General features: G+C 48.0%; 1 protein-coding gene and 1 non-coding gene across 2 annotated transcripts; both read right to left on the reverse strand.

The window, feature by feature from the left end:
• Positions 1–5,418: 5,418 nt before the first annotated feature.
• CNEP1R1 (CTD nuclear envelope phosphatase 1 regulatory subunit 1) lies at positions 5,419–16,262 on the reverse strand. The gene is made up of 6 exons (XM_037141592.2): positions 16,136–16,262; positions 15,011–15,082; positions 12,894–12,967; positions 9,946–10,055; positions 9,775–9,829; positions 5,419–6,727 (listed from the first exon to the last, which is right to left on the reverse strand). Exons 1-6 carry the CDS (start codon positions 16,158–16,160, stop codon positions 6,686–6,688), a joined length of 378 nt encoding a protein of 125 aa, XP_036997487.1. The 5' UTR covers positions 16,161–16,262; the 3' UTR covers positions 5,419–6,685.
• On the reverse strand, positions 8,876–8,942 carry LOC119046495 (small nucleolar RNA SNORD2). The gene has a single exon (XR_005081998.2). It is a non-coding gene; the product is annotated as a small nucleolar RNA SNORD2 (small nucleolar RNA).
• Positions 16,263–16,691: the final 429 nt, after the last annotated feature.

Below are 16,691 nucleotides of genomic sequence, written 5' to 3' on the forward strand. Positions count from 1 at the left end.
AACAATCACAGGGGTATAGCTAAACTTGTACAGAAGCTCAAGCCTACTGAAGACCTACTTTGGGTACAAAACTTGGAGCCCCAAATATATGTTGGTAGGCTTTACTTCCTAGATCTGGCCTGTCATCTGCTGCCTCCCTAGCCCAAGCCTTCTCGGGTCTCCAAGTGGCCTTCTGGTCCCTTTCTACCCTATCTATGGAGCAGCTGGTTATTTTTTTCAAAACAAATGTCCCTCTGATGTGTGCATTATTTTGATTCACTTTGCTTAAAACCTTTCAATGGGCCGCGGCTGGTGTAGCTCAGTGGATTGAGTGCGGGCCTGCAAACCAGACAATCGCGGTTTGATTCCCAGTCAGGGCACATACCGGGTTGCAGGCCGGTTCCCAGCAGGGGATGCACGAAGGCAACCATACATTGATGTTTCTCTCTCTCTCCCCTTCCCTTCCCCTCTACAGATAAATAAAATCTTAAAAAAAAAAACAAACAAAAAAAACCTTTCAATGGCTTTCCCTTTCCTTAAGATCAAGATCAAAATCTCCGCTGGCTACAGGGTCTCCCCCCAGCCTGCAGCTTCAGCCCACCTTGTCCTCTGCCTGTCAGCCACTCTCCAGAGGGCTGAACTCTTGTCTGCGTCCTGGCTCTGAAGAAGCCCCAGTCCCCGCCCCTATCCCGATGAAGGCAGTCTTCTGCAAGCGTCACTTCTTCATTCCTTCCTAGATTTTTACGTCTGAGACGGACCTTCCTTGAGAGAGCACGTCCTGTTTCCTTGCTTCAAAGCACAGCCCAGAATTGCAGTTACACCTGAACTGCGTCCGTGTGTAGTTATGCACAGCACTCGTGCCCGTCTGCTTGCTACCTGCGCTGACACTAAGCCCTGTGGGCACGGACTGCGCCCTTCTCCCCATCACTGTATTCCTAACACTGGCCCAAATAGATTGCAGTTTCTCCTGCAGCTAGAGATCACATGAGGCGGAGAGAACAGGGCATCCAGACAGAACAGGGTGAGAGAAAAAGAGATTGCTGCTCTCTCTCTCCCCTAAGGATGAGGATGAAAAGTATCGCTCAAAACCTTAGCCAGGGGAGAATTTTGTGCTTTGTTTTCACGAGTCACCCTTTCCTGTAAAAAGTAACATTTCTGCAAAAATGAATGATGACCTTTATTAAGAGCTCTTCCTGGGACCAACGTTTTTTTTTAACTTACTACTATTTTTTCATTTTTTTATTGCTGTTCACGTACAGTTGTCTCCATTCCCCCCACCACTCCCTCCCACCCCAGCCATTAAGATGTCAGCTTAGGAGGACCCCAATGACCCCAATGACCTTTTAACAATCTAATAATTATCCTTAATCAGTAATTGTTTAAAATCCTGTCAAGCAAGGATCATCTAACAACCCTTTTTCCTACAAATTGTCTTTACCAAGAGGGAATTTTTGCAAAGCAAACCATCAGTCAAATGCTAAAAAATCGGTTTTTAAAAATGTTCATTCTTTGACACAGACAAGACACACTTCCTATTTTTAGTGGAAAAAGAAGGGGAAAGGTAGAAATTACACTCAAAGTGAAAGCATTCAGAAAGCGCGTCAGAAGGAATGGATGAGACTCATATTTCTATGGTTTCAACAGGAAGTAAGAGCCGCTTCGGGGTTGCTGACGGCAGAGACTGGCTCGGCTCCATCTCTATGAAACCCTGGTCAAGAGCCAGGTTAGGGAGAACCCTCCAAGCAGCACAAGAACCTTCAAGCTTTCAGGGACGGTGTCTGAGAACAGGAAGACACCTAGAACCATCTGAGACTCTTCAGTCATTAGACACCAAATATCCTTCCTCTTTGGCACTTAAACACTACTTAAAAGTTTGCTTAGTCCTGAAGATACACAGAATGTCCTCCTAGTTATTTCAATGGAGATGTTGACATTGGGTAAGGGTGTAGTGGTGAGATCCACTTTTTACCTTTTAGGATTTGGTTTAATAGATTTACTGAGCAACGATCCTGTGGCCAAGCACTTTACCTGAATTAACATTTAATACTCAATATAAACCTGGAACATTGACAACTCCTATATAGGGTGGGGCAAAAGTGGGTTTACAGTTGTTTGCATGAAAAATAATACAGTAATAAATAATAATACAAGAATAGTGTTCCGTGTACAATGGTAAACCTCCTTCTGCCCCACTCCGTGTATTATCTACTTGGGAGACTATCCTTATGCCCAATTTACAAATGAGGAAACCAAGGTTATGGAATTGACCTTGCCGCATGCGACAGATCTGAGATTCAAGAGCAGTCTGGCAGAGTCTGTGTCCCCAAGCACGTTACGACAGCTCATGAATTGACATACACAGACATCCTTTCCAGCTGAGTCCAGAGACTGGGGTTCTGTCTGCTTCTGTCTTTAACAAGTCATGGGGACCGCAAGTCCCTCTGAAAACCTGAGACTGTCTGGCCCACTTGTAAAATTAGAGGCCTGGAGTCCTAACAGTCTGGAAGCGGGTATGAGAGGGTGAGGGCGGTGGGGAGAAGCTAACTTGGCAATGACCCTTGGGCCTATTTCAAACAGAGCAAAGGTATTCTTGGAAAATGGATTGTTCTACTAACAGAAAAGCTATGAAAAACCTGTACAAAAATTTTTCTTGGAGCCAACAGACTCCAAACAGTCTGGCACCAGGAAATCTATGAAATTCTTTCCAAATGTACACCAAGTGTGCTTATGCAGACAGACCTGTGTTTCTAGGGGAGAAGCTTTAAAATACCCAATGTTAGGTGAGTAGCTGACAATTCCAAAAAGGTCTAAGGACCTATCAAATCCATTGTCAGCTTTACACTCTTAGAGGAAGCTGGCAAAGCAACTTTGTAAAGCACTTCCAGGAAACCTGCATTTTTCTTTTTTAAAAAATATTTATTTTTAGAGAAGGGAGAAGGAGAAACATCAGTGTGTGGTTGCCTCTCGCACACCCCCTACTGGGGACCTGTCCTGCAACCCAGGCATGTGCCCTGACTGGGAATCAAACCAGTGACCCTTTGGTTTGCAGCCTGCACTCAATCCACTGAGCCACACCAGCCAGGGCAGAAAACCTGCATTTCTTGATTAGGAACCAAATATTATTAGACAGCGAGGACTAAGAAACGGTCAAAGGCAGAGCCTGACGGCCGGGGTGTATGTGAGCTACTAGGAGTGTGCTCTCCTGGGCAGTCACAGCAGGGCATCTTACCTGGAGCTGGCCTGTGTGTGAGACACGCTGTACGTCTGTGACCGTCTTCAGAGTCACAGACACCAGAAAACAAGGAAAGCCCTGATGCTGTAGCCCAGTAGGATGGGCATCATCCTACAAACCAGAGTCACCGGTGTGATTCCCAGTCAGGGCACGTGCTTGGGTTGCAGGCCAGGTCCCTGAGAGGCAACCCATCGACGTTTCTCTCCCTTTTTCCTTCCTTTCCCCTCTAAAAATAAATATTTTTCATAAAAATTTAAAAAACAGACAGCTCAGAAGACTTCCGCCAAGATAGAGGCATAGGTGGAGGCGCCGTGCTTCCTCACACAACCAAGTTTAGAGACAACAAAATATTAGCAACAGAAAACACAGCCAGAACACAGAAAATTGAACTTTTTGTAAGTCTGATAACGAATTCTTCAGCCTGACCGGTAAGAGGGGCGAAACCAGCAGCTGGCGGAGCGGGGTTGCATAGGAAAACTCGGTCAGACCGACTCAGGCGCGTGGATCCCAGGCTTGAGGTTGCTGGGCAGACCCAGTGAGTGACCCAGTGAGCAACCAGAGGATCCAGCGAGGGCTCAGGGTGGCAGGTTGACTGTGGACTGCGCATTCTGCCCAGATAGACCAGCGAGGGAGTGGGCAGTGAGACGGGACCTAGCGGGTCCCAGCGACGGGAGGCAGCAGAGACAGCCGCCATTTCCCGGCTCTGACCCTGCCCCCACATACAGCATCACAACCCAGCTACCTGAGTGACCCTGCCATGGTGAACACCTAAGGCTTCTTTCCTCACCCAGCAGTGGGAAGCAGACGAGGGGGACGCCACTTCCCCACTCTGACCCCACCACCACATACAGCATCACAACTCAGTGACCCCGCCCTGGAGGCCCCGCACCTAAGGCTCCGCTCCTCTTACTTAACGGGCGTGAACAGACCAAACATGGCTCAAGAAGATCTCAAAGCCCCAGAGCCCATAAATCTAAGTGACGAAGAAATAGCAAAACTTTCAGATGCACAGTTCAAAACACTGGTGATCAGGATGCTCACAGAACTGGTTGATTTTAGTCACAAATTAGAGGAACGTATGAAGGCTAAACTAATTGAAATGAATGGCAATGCACACGAAACCAATAGTAATGAAAAGGAAACTGGGACTCAAATCAAAGGAGTGGACCAGAAAGAGGAAAAAAATGACCAAACAGAAAAGGATGAAGAAACAAAAATTCAAAAAAATGAGGAGAGGCTTAGGAACCTCCAGAACATCTTTAAACGCTCCAACATCTGAATTATAGGGGTACCAGAAAGGGAAGAAGAACAGCCACCAGTGGAACATTTATTTGAACAAATAATAAAGGAGAATTTCCCCAATCTGGCAAAGGAAATAGACTTCCAGGAAATCCAGGAAGCTCAGAGAGTCCCAAAGAAGTTGGACCCAACAAGGAACACACCAAGGCATGTCATAATTGTATTAGCCAAGATTAAAATGAAAGAGAGAATCCTAGAAGCAGCAAGAGCTAAGGGGACTGTCACCTACAAAGGAGTTCCCATCAGACTATCAGCTGATTTCTCAAAAGAGACTTTACAGGCAAGAAGATGCTGGAAAGAAGTATTCCAAGTCATGAAATCCAAAGACCTACAACCAAATTGCTCTATCCAGCAAAACTTTCATTTAGAATGGAAGGGCAGATAAAGTGCTTCTCAGATAAGATCAAATTCAAGGAGTTCATCATCACCAAGCCCTTATTATATGAAATGTTAAAGGGACTTATCTAAGAAAGAGAAGATAAAAAAGATGAACAGTGAAAGAACAGCAAACTCACAGTTTTTAACAACCACACCTAAAACAAAAGCAAGCTAAAAGGACAGCTAGATCAAGAGCAGAACCATAGAAATGAAGATCTCATGGAGGGTTAGCAACAGGGGAGTGGGAGAAGGAGGGAGAAGGTACAGAGAGTAAGTAGCAGAGACGGTAGGTAGAAAATAGATAGGGGGAGGGCAAGAATAGTATGGGGAAATATAGAATCTAAAGAACTTGAGACACATGGTCATAAACTAAAGGGGGGAATAATAGGGGTGGAGGGGTGCAGGGTGGAGGGGAATGAAGGGGGGAATAGAACTGTAAAGGCATAATTAATAAAATAAAAAATTTTTTAAATCACACGGAAAAAAAATTAAAAGAAACAACAAAGGAAAAGCCCAATCGCTAATTATATATAAAGTATTTATTTTATGCACATATTTACCTACAAAATTTACAGAAAATAAAACAACACAGAATATATAGAATACCCTCTTAAGACTTCTTAGGAGCAGAGGGTTTTATTGCTACAGTTCAAAGAATAAAATTTTATACACGTGAAAGCCAAGATGAACATGGTAGCCTAGTTAAAAAGTTTTTGTCTGTTATTGAATTTTCAGCCTTCTGTCAAATGAAATTTAAAAGACTGCTCTTGAAATCATTTAAACATTTTCAAAATCTTCTAATGAACAGGTAAAAGGCACCTCCAGCTCTTTAAAACACCCACAGCAATCCCCAGAGTTTAAATACCAGGGCTGCTGGAGCACGCGTGGCTAAGACGCACACCTGTCAGTCAGCCACACGCCCTGAACAGCGAGGACGGCGGGCTGGCTCGAGGCGCCGCTCCCACACCCCGTGACCCCACACCCCGTGATGGGCACGTGGACGGCGCGTGGCTCAGCACCAGTGTGACAGCCCATCAACCACAACGCAAGATCCAATGATCTAAAACAGTGACTACCAAATTCCTGGACAGTACATAATTTATAACTAATCGGTATATTCAGAAGCCTCTGGAGTGTCCTTAAAATTATTAAAAAATACAAAGTCAATTTAGCATTAAATGAGAATGAACAGGAAAATATCACCAAGTGGCTGAAGTTCACCATCTGGTTCAACAGAAACTGTCCCTCGAACACCCCTGACTTCTAACGACACTCCGAGGTGAGTGTCCCCAGCCTCCGCTCCCGCAGTGGCTCCTACACCGAGGCCCAAGGCGAGGGGGAGGGGGGGGCAGAAGGCGCGGCTACTGGACGGCTGGTTTTAAAGGGCCGGGGGGCGAGCTGGAGACACTGGTGCAGGAGGACCGGGCCCAATGCACGCTCCTCTTTGACACTGGCATCAATCTGCTATTTACAGTAGTTTGCAAAAATACATCATAAAAACTGGTGAGGTTCTGTTTCTAGGTTTCCCTTAGTAACACACAGACGCACTTCATCTCCAACAGGCTCTGCGGGGTCTGAAGCACTAAAGTGACACTAACACTGACACTCCGGCGACCGGGGCACCGACGCACTGACACCGCGGCCTCAGCGCCAGGCCACCTGGGGAATATTGCACGCTTCTCGTCGGCTGCTGCGGTGACTGCCACACATCCGACTGCGGAAGGGGACCTGTGGCTGCTCGCTGCCTCGCCTCTGCGCAGAGGCCGCTCCGGGGCCCGCGATGACGATGGGCGACTGTCACTGCACGTGAGGCCTAGGTTTCAAAATCAGCTTTCCCGTCTAAAAATAAAAGATGAGAGTTGTTAACACACAGTTCGATGAGAAACACCACCATTATCTATACATCTCAGAGGGCAAGGGGATCTCCCTGTTTACTCAAGGTCAAGCAATTAAGTCATATTTCAGTTTTCTTTGTGTGGAGTATTCTTCCAAAGCCTTTATTATAAACTTCGACACCATACTGGCTTCCTTAAAATTGGCCCATCGGTCCGCTGGGTAGGGAAAAGCCCAGCCCGCACAGACCAATTTAGGCTCCTTAGCAAATGGAGTGCATGAACCCAGAGTACAACTACGTATCTGGGAAAGCGTTCCCACCTCTCCCACAGTAATTTTAACTCCCTCAGGCACAGTGGGAGCCAGTGGCTGGACGGAAGGCACTGCCCGCTGCCGGTGCAGAGTGGAAATGAGGGCAGCTCTTCTGCAGGGCCAACCATCAAGTTCATTAAAAACAAACAAACCACCGCACAATCCACACAATTCCATTTGTGTGGATACGTAACAAAATCTAAAGCCTGGTGATCATCTTTGGTTGATAAGGTTCTAGGCAGTTAGTGAACAGATTTTATTACTACCCTCAAGTCAGAAGTGTCGCCAGGATTCTAGTTATCTCTGGATTCTCACTTCCATTTAATTTTTGGTCATTTAATTACTGATAATTCCTTGGTATCTTTTTTTTAAAGCAACTCTTTTTAAAAATAGTTTATTTTCAGAGACAGGGGGAAGGGAGGGACAGAGAGAGAGAAACATCAATGTGTGGTTGCCTTTTGCACACCCCCTAGTGGGGACCTGGCCTGCAACCCAGGCATGCGCCTGACTGGGAATCGAACTAGCGACCCTTTGGTTTGCAGCCTGCACTCAACCCACTGAGCTATACCAGCCAGGGTTCACTTCCTTGGTATCTCGATAAAACGCTGGCACTGATTTCCACACTGCCCTACTGCAGTGAGTTTACAGACAGTGAGATGCCCAGTCCTGTGTGCAGCGCTCCGGGTTCTGACGCCTGCGCACTGTGAAGCCACCACCCACGCCCTCCCCAAGGCTTCCCTGCGTGGCACCCTGCGCCACCCAGGCACGGCTGCTGGATTATCCCCATCGGTCTCCGATGCCCCGCGGGGCCCTGGGCCCGAGCGGCATCAGGCTGCTCCCCTGTGCCTGCTGCTTCCACTCAGCGTGTTACCAAAGCCGCAGGGCCTCAGCTGCCCTGCCTTTTACAGAACACGCTCAGTGCTCCGCTGCATGGGTACGCCCGCCCCTTTTTGTTCGTCCACGGATTTGATGTCTTAACTCCATGAAAAATTACACAAGCCAGGAGTTTCTGTAACCTCATCACGTCCAATTCAAACACAGGTGAGCTGAAGTCATCCTCCCACCCACCTCACCCTGTAGCCTTCTTACAGAAGCAGCAGTTCCAGCATGAATTATTCCAGACTGTTTTATGGGTTAGACTCACACGTATAAACGGTAAGAATCTGCTGTTTCAAACGTGCTGAAGTGTCTGAAGGTGAAATCCATCACTCAGAATTTGTTTCAGAGCCACCAGCAAGGGGCCCAGGGCGCACGACGGCCACCACCGGATTGCTGGCACTGGCTGGGGGTACGTGGGGGTGCACTACATGCTACTATTTCCCATTTGGGAATTTTGATAACTAAATTTTTAAGAAATGGTTCCACACTGGGCATGCTATTGGGGGACTCACAGTTCACACCGGACACTGTGTCTGGGAGACCCCCACGTCTCCCCAACACTTACCGGCGAACCTCCGGATTCCCGCAGTGGGACTAGGGTGTGGCCCACTTTCCCACGCCCAGCGGGGAGACCCAGGAGCTGTTTCCTGGCTGTCACTTGTACAGAGGACGCTGAAGTAATGACCCTACCTCCGTACACGCCCGGGCTGGGTGCTGAACCCACAACTGGGATTCGTGTCCTGACTGGGAATTGAACCAGCAGCCTTTTGGGGGTGGGGAGGCCGTGTGGATGTTTTTAAAATATTTTTAAGGCCTTAGTTGGAATTTCATTTTAATTGACGTGAGACAGAGATGGAAATTCTTTTTTTTTTTAGGATACGTTTGTACTGATCCCACACCAAACCATCACTTCTGGTTTACACTATCTATTCCCCTTGGAACATGAATTATGCCCAAATAATCAAGTGATCGGCAATGAGTATTCTCTTCATTTCAGGTCAGTCCCGAAAGATGAGAGATGGAAACTCTTGTTTTCCAAATCTGGCCCTGACCAGCGTGGCTCAGCTGGGTGGGTGTCCTCCCACAAAGCCAAAGGTCGCTGGTTCGATTCCCAGTCAGGGCATGTACGAGGGGCAGCCAATGGCATCGATGTTTCTCTCCTCTCCAAAAAATACTGTTTAAAATTTCATTTTTCCAAAGAGCCAACTGTCTCAACACTACTAAATAGCCTATTTTCTTCTGTTTTGACTTGAAACGCCACCCTTATTCTCTACTGTTAAAAGATCAAACTGCTTGTAGTCTCTTCCCCTGACCCAGTTGTCTTTCTGCCCTAATACTTTTCCCCTTTACTCTCATTTCCTATACTGGGTGCGTATCACTTGATTAATAGTCTCTTAAGTTGAGAGTAGCAATGCTTTTAGAACACACCCACACAGCGGGTCCACATGTCCACGGTCTGCGCTAACTCAGGACTCTATCTAAGGCCCTGTTTACAGACCATCAGAAAAATCACAGCAGTTCACAAAACCAACCACCACTGAGCCACCAATGACGACCACGGCGTCTCCTGAACCTGAGACGGCGTCCACTGTGAGATGCGCCACGATTTTGGGCCGTGGAGAAAAATTAAACTGCCAACACTACCAGTTTAGCTGTGAGACACCACCGACTGAGATGCACCCCATTTCGGAGATGTTAAAATACAGAAAGCAGCGTGTCTCGGATCAGTGTGAGGAGGAATAACCCAGTGGTCAGTTCCACGGAGACGATTGCTGTTAAGAACACGCCCGGCTCACTCGGGCCCCAACCGCTCAGCGCTCTCCCACGCGCGCCTGCGGTTCTCAAGGGAAGAGGACACTCACGTCGTCACAGGACATGTTGTACTCCGCCAGCACGGTCCGACACCGGGCGGCTATGCTGGGCGCACATGGTCAAGGGAAATCTGCCGTTTCGGGAACATGCTCTCAGCCCCACCCGCCTCACTGAGAAGGCACTTTCACTGCGCCCAGAGAGTGACCCCGTGGAAAGGATACATGGACGGGGCCACGACCCGCTTGTGTATGCCGGCAAAGAACAGGCCTATCAGGGTGATGCAGCTGATGGTGAAAAACGGGTGATTCCATAGCGACGTGAGGAAGGACACCTGTGAAAGACCGTGAAATGCAAAAACATTAGCACCTTAAAACAGTACAAAGTCCCGCCTCTCCACTACGTGCTAACCACCTAAAGTATCAGCATCTGAAGAGTTTAATACTGCGATTTCTCCGTTTTGCTAGGCTATAAAAACATGTAATATTCATTCTATATCTTCAACGTAGCAAAACTATACAGCAACATTCCCTCCATTCATTCCAAACACCTGAACCACCACTAACTCACCCCTGCAATCAAACCCGCCCCACCGAGAACACTCACGGAGCCCTCCCAGTGGAGGCCGGTCCCCCGACAGCAGGGACGCTGTCTCGTGCACGGCTTTCCCAGCACCAGAACGGCACGTGGCGAACACGGCGGCTCGGTAAGCACATACGAATGACAATGAGGCCTCTGACCCTCCATGAGAACACAGGCCAGACAGGACCGGGTTGCCCTCTGTTGAAAAGCTCATGTAGGAGAGCCGGGCCAGCCCTGCCCTGCATAACCCGGCCCCACCGACATTCCCTGCTGAGCAGGCAAAGGCGCTGCCGAGTTCCCCCCTGCTCTCCACCTGACTACTGCCCACACGTCCTCACGAGACTGGACTCCAGCACCGCCCTCCCTCTCGCAGAAGCAATCATGAGTCTGGTGTGGAAGCCGCTGAGACTCCGAGGACTGCAGGACAGGTGAGCAGGGAGAAAAGACTAGTAGCTACCCGTACAGAACTGCAGTTCAGGAGAAATGGGGCGGATCCGGTCCAAGACAACCGGTGACGACAGGAACCAGGAACACAGAACAAACACTAAGAGTCTGTAGAGGGATAGGCGTCCCAGGTGCAGGCCAAGGGTCGGAACAAGAGCAGGCACTGAGGCCAGACCACGGGGGACAGGAAAGGAGAGTGAAGTGGAGAAGACACACATGTGGAGTCTGGGAAAAGAAACCCGGCGCCTAGAAAGCAGGAGCGGCGGGATCCAGCCGAGGGCCTCTGCAGCCCTGTCACGCCACAAGGCCCGCACACGTCTCTTTAAAAAATCTCCGAAAACACTGTCACCGCCAAGGACCAGCTCTTCCAGGCAGCCCGCCCAGCCCCAGCACACACAGCTTCACGCTCCGAGTCTCATCAGGTCAGCCGGCGCCAGCCCGCGGTCCTCCACGGCAACCACCGACAGCCGTCCCCCGCAGCCCAGGCCTTCAGGTGCTGCCGGGGTGCCGTGCCCCACTCTCCTGGGGCGGCTCCAGCTAGCCACTGGCTTTGGCGTTTGCGTCTCCTGCTACAGACACCACTGCTGTTTAAAACTCCTGTCGGGTTGGAGGTTATTAAACACTAAGACATACAGAGCCAACCCTTAGGCTAGCCGTTACATTCTCTCCTAATTTAGAAAACCACATTAACTACAGAGTTTTGGGCCTGTTTCAAATTACATTTAATTCTGTGTTTTATTAAGATCTCAACCAGCTGAAATCAGCTTATATTTTTCCCAATTAGAAGTCAGATTCATTTCCCAAGACAGACCTTTTTCAATCTTCTTGCCGGGTTCCTTCATTCCCCCCTGAAGATGAGCGCCAGTCGCAGCCTCACGATCAGGTTTGTACAAATGAACACACAGGAGAGTGTCCCATCTGCCCCAAAGCCCCTCTATCAACTCGAGATCCCACCACCCCAGCCCCGCAAATCGAGTTGGGAGACTGCGAGCTAAACCCACCCCTGGCCGTCCAAGCGGCCACGCAGGCTGCTGACAATGCTTCCTCTCGGGGTTTTCCCCATACACCGGGAAAGGCCATGAAGAAAGCTACTGGAGCGGTCTCGCCTAACACTGGTTCACGAGGGGGTGGGATTCAGACTTGTGACAATCATATCATGATTACCTAAATAAATCTGCACCGGGGGAAAAACTTCACCGAGAAACTGGAAACTGCTGCTTCTCTAATAAAAAACCCAGAGTGCGAAAATGAAGACCCAGGCGAGGAGAAAAAGGCAGAAGGGGGAAACAAGCCATCAGCTTTCAGCAGAGGCTGCTTCCAGAAACCACATCGTGAACTCCGAGCATTACTGCGTTCGGTGTAGGGATATTCCGGACCGTGCCCAGTGGGAGATCGCTCACTGTTTCGTATATTAACTTCAGACAGGAAAGGTTTTTTTAGAGGTAAATGCTGAGGAAATAAAAGCTTTTGAGCTTGAGAAACTTACACACGTGTTCCCTTCAGAGACCACGCAAACCGTGGCGCTGGCTGTGACCCGACGGACCAGGCCACTCAGAGCCCAAGCCGCACCTTAGTCTTGGAGCCCGTGTGGCCCACGTGGCCGGCACTCCCCGTTTTAACCTGCCACTCGGACTGGTTTTTCCTAGGCTGGACTTTTTATCACATTTATATTTTGCTACCTTATCATATGTGTTTCCTGCAAAGTCATTTCGAATGCTTTACGGGATGAGGAAAGAGATTAGCAAAGAGGGCTCCCAGGAGAAAGTGCTGTTTGCTGATTTTTCAAAGCAGGCACCGAGGACACTAAGTGAACAAAGCAGCTCCAAGACAACTTTCACCCTGAAACGTACAGATGTGGACAAACGAGACACGGGAGAGCCGCACGCCAGTGCGGACGTGGAAGACAAGTGATGGGAGTGCGGTAGTGTTTCTCAGGCCTTTTCCCCGGTAAGGACACTTACAATTCACAGTAGCCAGCCAGTTTTTCTTAGGCAAGTTAATGTAAGGCATGCTTTTAACACGATGAGTAACATCACTATTAGCAGTAACAGGTAGCAGCATCTGAACAGTGTTTTATAGTGAGCAAAGCACTGCTATAGCCAGTATCTCATTTAATCTATCAAAAACTTTAAATCAAAATCTCTACCTTTTGCGTCTCGGGGTCTATTAACCAGTTCCAGGCACCAGTAGCTGTACACACAGATACCACTATAAGAAGCACTGATGAAAAATAAACACAAAATTAGTAAGGAATAAGCTCTTAATATTCGACCCTGCTACCACCAGTTACTAATAAATGGCAGCCAAAGGAAGCAGCGCTTTATTAAATGGAAAATGCACTCGACTCGGGAATTAGGGGTCTTGCTGTGAACCTCAAGGAATTCTCCTGAAATTTGTGAACCTCAATAATTGAGGATGATACTGGTCTCTGTAATGCTTACTCAGAACTTATGAAAGTTAAAGAAATTAAAAGCAGTAAGAACTAAGATGGTAAAACTTTAACAGTCTCTGTTAGCAACTTGCGATGTGCTTTGCGCTGATTCTGCATTTTATAAACTCAAGTGTAAAAAAATGCAGCCTTCCACTTTCCAATGTAAACACACCAAACAAAGCCCCTTTATGCGTGCCCTGAGCATTCTGCCGGAAGGGTCTGCCTGGAAGACAGCTGCCCCCTTCACTGAGACAGAGGTCAGTGTTGGGGGGGGGGGGGGTGGACCTCAAGGAAGGTCAGGAGGAAACTACTGATAGCAAATCTTAGATATGGTCTCTCTCCTCCACACTGAGGTAGAATCACTTTTAAAAGTTCTGAACACATTGTAAGCAACACTTAAAAGCAAATGATTTTACTAAAAAATAGTAAGAAGGCACTAGGACCGAGTTCACATTCCGAGGAAGGCAGCTGCTGTCTTCCAGATGGGCGCACAGTTCTGGGGCGCACACAGTTTTGGGGTACACACAGTTTGGGGATGCACAGAGTTTTAAAACTCAGAGATCAAGCTTCAAAGAGCAACAGAAATCTAGTAAAACCTTAATTATCTAGAATTCCTGGTGGTTTACTTCTAGAAGAGGCAAATCACAGGCAAAAACAATCTCATTTTAGGTATTTAAAATTTCAAAATTGTATTTTCACCTCAGAACAGATTAAACTCAATTTGCTGTAATTCTGTATTTCCAGCAAGAAAAAAAATACTGTACTACAAGTTTTTTAAAAATAAAACACAAGCTGAGACACTAGAGGGACCTCACACCCCTACTTTCATACCCACGCACCAGCCACGCTGATGCCATTTACACGGAAGCCCGAGCCCACCAACCAGGAAAAAGAAAGCAGGGTTACTACTTCGTAAGTAGTAGCAGTCTTACACTTCCTAAGACGGGACAGCGACGTATACATTTGAAAAGATTCTCAAGTAGCAGTGAGGATCTCTCAAGTGCACCAGAGAGCCTGCGAAAACCACTACTTGGGAACTCTGGCCAATCAGAATGCTCACGGCATATGATTCAATCTCTGCAGACAGATCTAATAAAATCACAGGAGAAATCGTAGCATAAAAAGACCCCTAACTTCCCTCACAGTCTTTTGGCCTCATAAGTTCAGTTACACTCGTAATAAAAGTCTGTCCCTAGTATACGCTGTTCTCTCTCAGCAGGACTTAGATTCAACAATAAACACCCAAGAAACCAAGACTGGGCTCAATAAAAGTTAGCAAAACGTCATAATTTAAATCAACCAAGAGTAATTTTATAACCTTTGAAAGGGTGGGGCCAAAGTGGGTTTACAGCTGTTCATATGAAAGGTAATACACTAATCAACAAATAGTAACACCAGGATAAACTGTTTCTTGCACATGAACCTACTTTGGCCCAACCCTGAACGTTACATGTGTTTTTTTTTTAACAAAACTTTATTTCAATAGGTTGTAGCCAAATTGTAAAACTAAATGGGCTACCGAAAATTTTAACGTGTTATCAAATCAGTAGTATTTAATAAACAAAAAGTGTATCTATGTTAATGGAAAAATAAAAATTCAACCACAAAGATTGTTTTTTCAAGTTGCCAGTTTTTTCTTTTAAATTTCTTTATAATGCATTGTTTCCAAAGTTAAATTTAAAAACTGTCAAAACAAAAGGAAATCTATGGTTTACTAAAGCCAGTATTTGTTATTCAAGTATTTGTTCTATAAAAGCAAAGCATTATTGCCACACAGGGGTAAAAGTATCAACTGGCATTCATTTCCCCTTAAGAAATAGTCAGGCACTTACTTCTCCAACGTCCGGTGGCAGGTTGCAAACAATGAATGTATTCAGTGAGTCTCCTCTCGAAAGCCTTGAGATCTAGGTAAAAAGATTTCATTCTCTTCATTAGCAACTCCCACTTGTGTAAATCTATGAAGATGAAATGTAAGACACTCTAACTGCTTCAGGTCGCACACACCAACTTACATGGATCACTGCACTGCTAACTTCGTTTACTATGACAGCTTTAAGCACTTGACAAAAACATTAGGTTTCTTTAATTCCAATTTCACATATAAGGAAACTGGCTGGTTCACTTTTAGAAGCTTCCCGTAAAATGGTTTGTGGAAAAGCAGCAGCAGCCTCAAGCCGGAGCCAAAAGCTAGAAATTCGGGGGTTGCAAATAAAAGGATCAAAATCAGGTCGAGTTTTAATTCTGTCGGAACCCAGAACTTCCTATTAGAACAACATATCACCTAATATCCAGGTCTTCGAGGTCTACTGGCATGCGGTTACCCGATTCCGGTAAGATCAATACTTAATGAATGGCTACGGTTTCCGCCTGGTCTTGCTGGCCATCTGACCCGCTAACGCGTCGTTGGGAAAAGACAGTCCCCCTTCTCCCTCCGACGGGGTGAGAGGGGACTGTTGGCTCTACCCACGCCCAGACGCCTTCGGAAACTCAGGGGCGTCCAAGGTGCCCCTGCGAACGAGCAGTTTTTAAACTTTAAAAAAAGGAGGTAAGAGGCTATCTCATACCCCGGTAGTTCCCAGAAACCACGGCAGGAACTAGGGAAACAGCTCACGGGTTATCGGAGTAAAGCGAATTAACATGCTGCTGCGCACGAAGTGCTGATGTTTACTAAAGAGTAAAAAAGAGCCCTAAGAAGAACTCCAAGGTAGAAACCGGAGGGACTGGGGCAGCGGACACAACGCCCGCGGGGTCCGCAGAGACCACGCGCGCCACCACCAGCGTCCGGCCCGGTCCGCCTGCCCCCAGGCTCCTGGGTCGGACCCCACGCCTCCCCAAGATCCAGACCACGTCCGCCCACCCACCCAACGCGGCCTCCAGTTCCCGGGACGGGGTCTCCGCTACTCCGGCCCCTCCGGCTTCCGGGATGAGCCCGGGACACGCCCGGGCGGCTCACCTACCTTCTGCCTGCTCCAGCGAGTTCATGTCGGCCGGCAGCTCCGGTCACGGACGCGCTCCCGTCCGCATCGCAGCTCCGCGGCCTCCGCCCGGCCCGCCGCGCCAACTCCCGCCCCTAACCGCTCCTCACTGCCCCTTTCCGTCGCACCGCCCCCTTATCTAGGTCCGCTACGTTCATAGGGCACCTTTGTCCGACCTCACAACTAAGGCGGCTTACTATTGGCTAACTCTTGCACTGGCCTCGGGGCCCAGCGTTGGACGGTCAGCCGGAGGCGCCAAGAACCGCCGGCATCCCGGCTGATAGGGCGCTAGCGCCGCCGCCTGCGCCGGGGAGGAACTGCAGCCTATCCGAGTCAGTTGGCTCATTCAGACTCTCCTAGTTTTAGGCTTGATTCTTTTATTCCTCAAATATTTATTGAGCGCCCACTACCTTCCAAAGGGCAGCGCTCTGGTCGCTGACAAGGGATACAGCAATCAACGAGTTTGTCCTCCTCCTAAGACTCAAGGGGAAATATGTACAAAACTAGCTAGAACCCAAAATAATGGGATTCCTTACTC

Source organism: Artibeus jamaicensis, unplaced genomic scaffold (genome assembly GCF_021234435.1).
Source record: "Artibeus jamaicensis isolate MK-2021 breed Jamaican fruit bat unplaced genomic scaffold, CSHL_Jam_final contig_3152, whole genome shotgun sequence".
Lineage (NCBI taxonomy): Eukaryota > Metazoa > Chordata > Mammalia > Chiroptera > Phyllostomidae > Artibeus > Artibeus jamaicensis.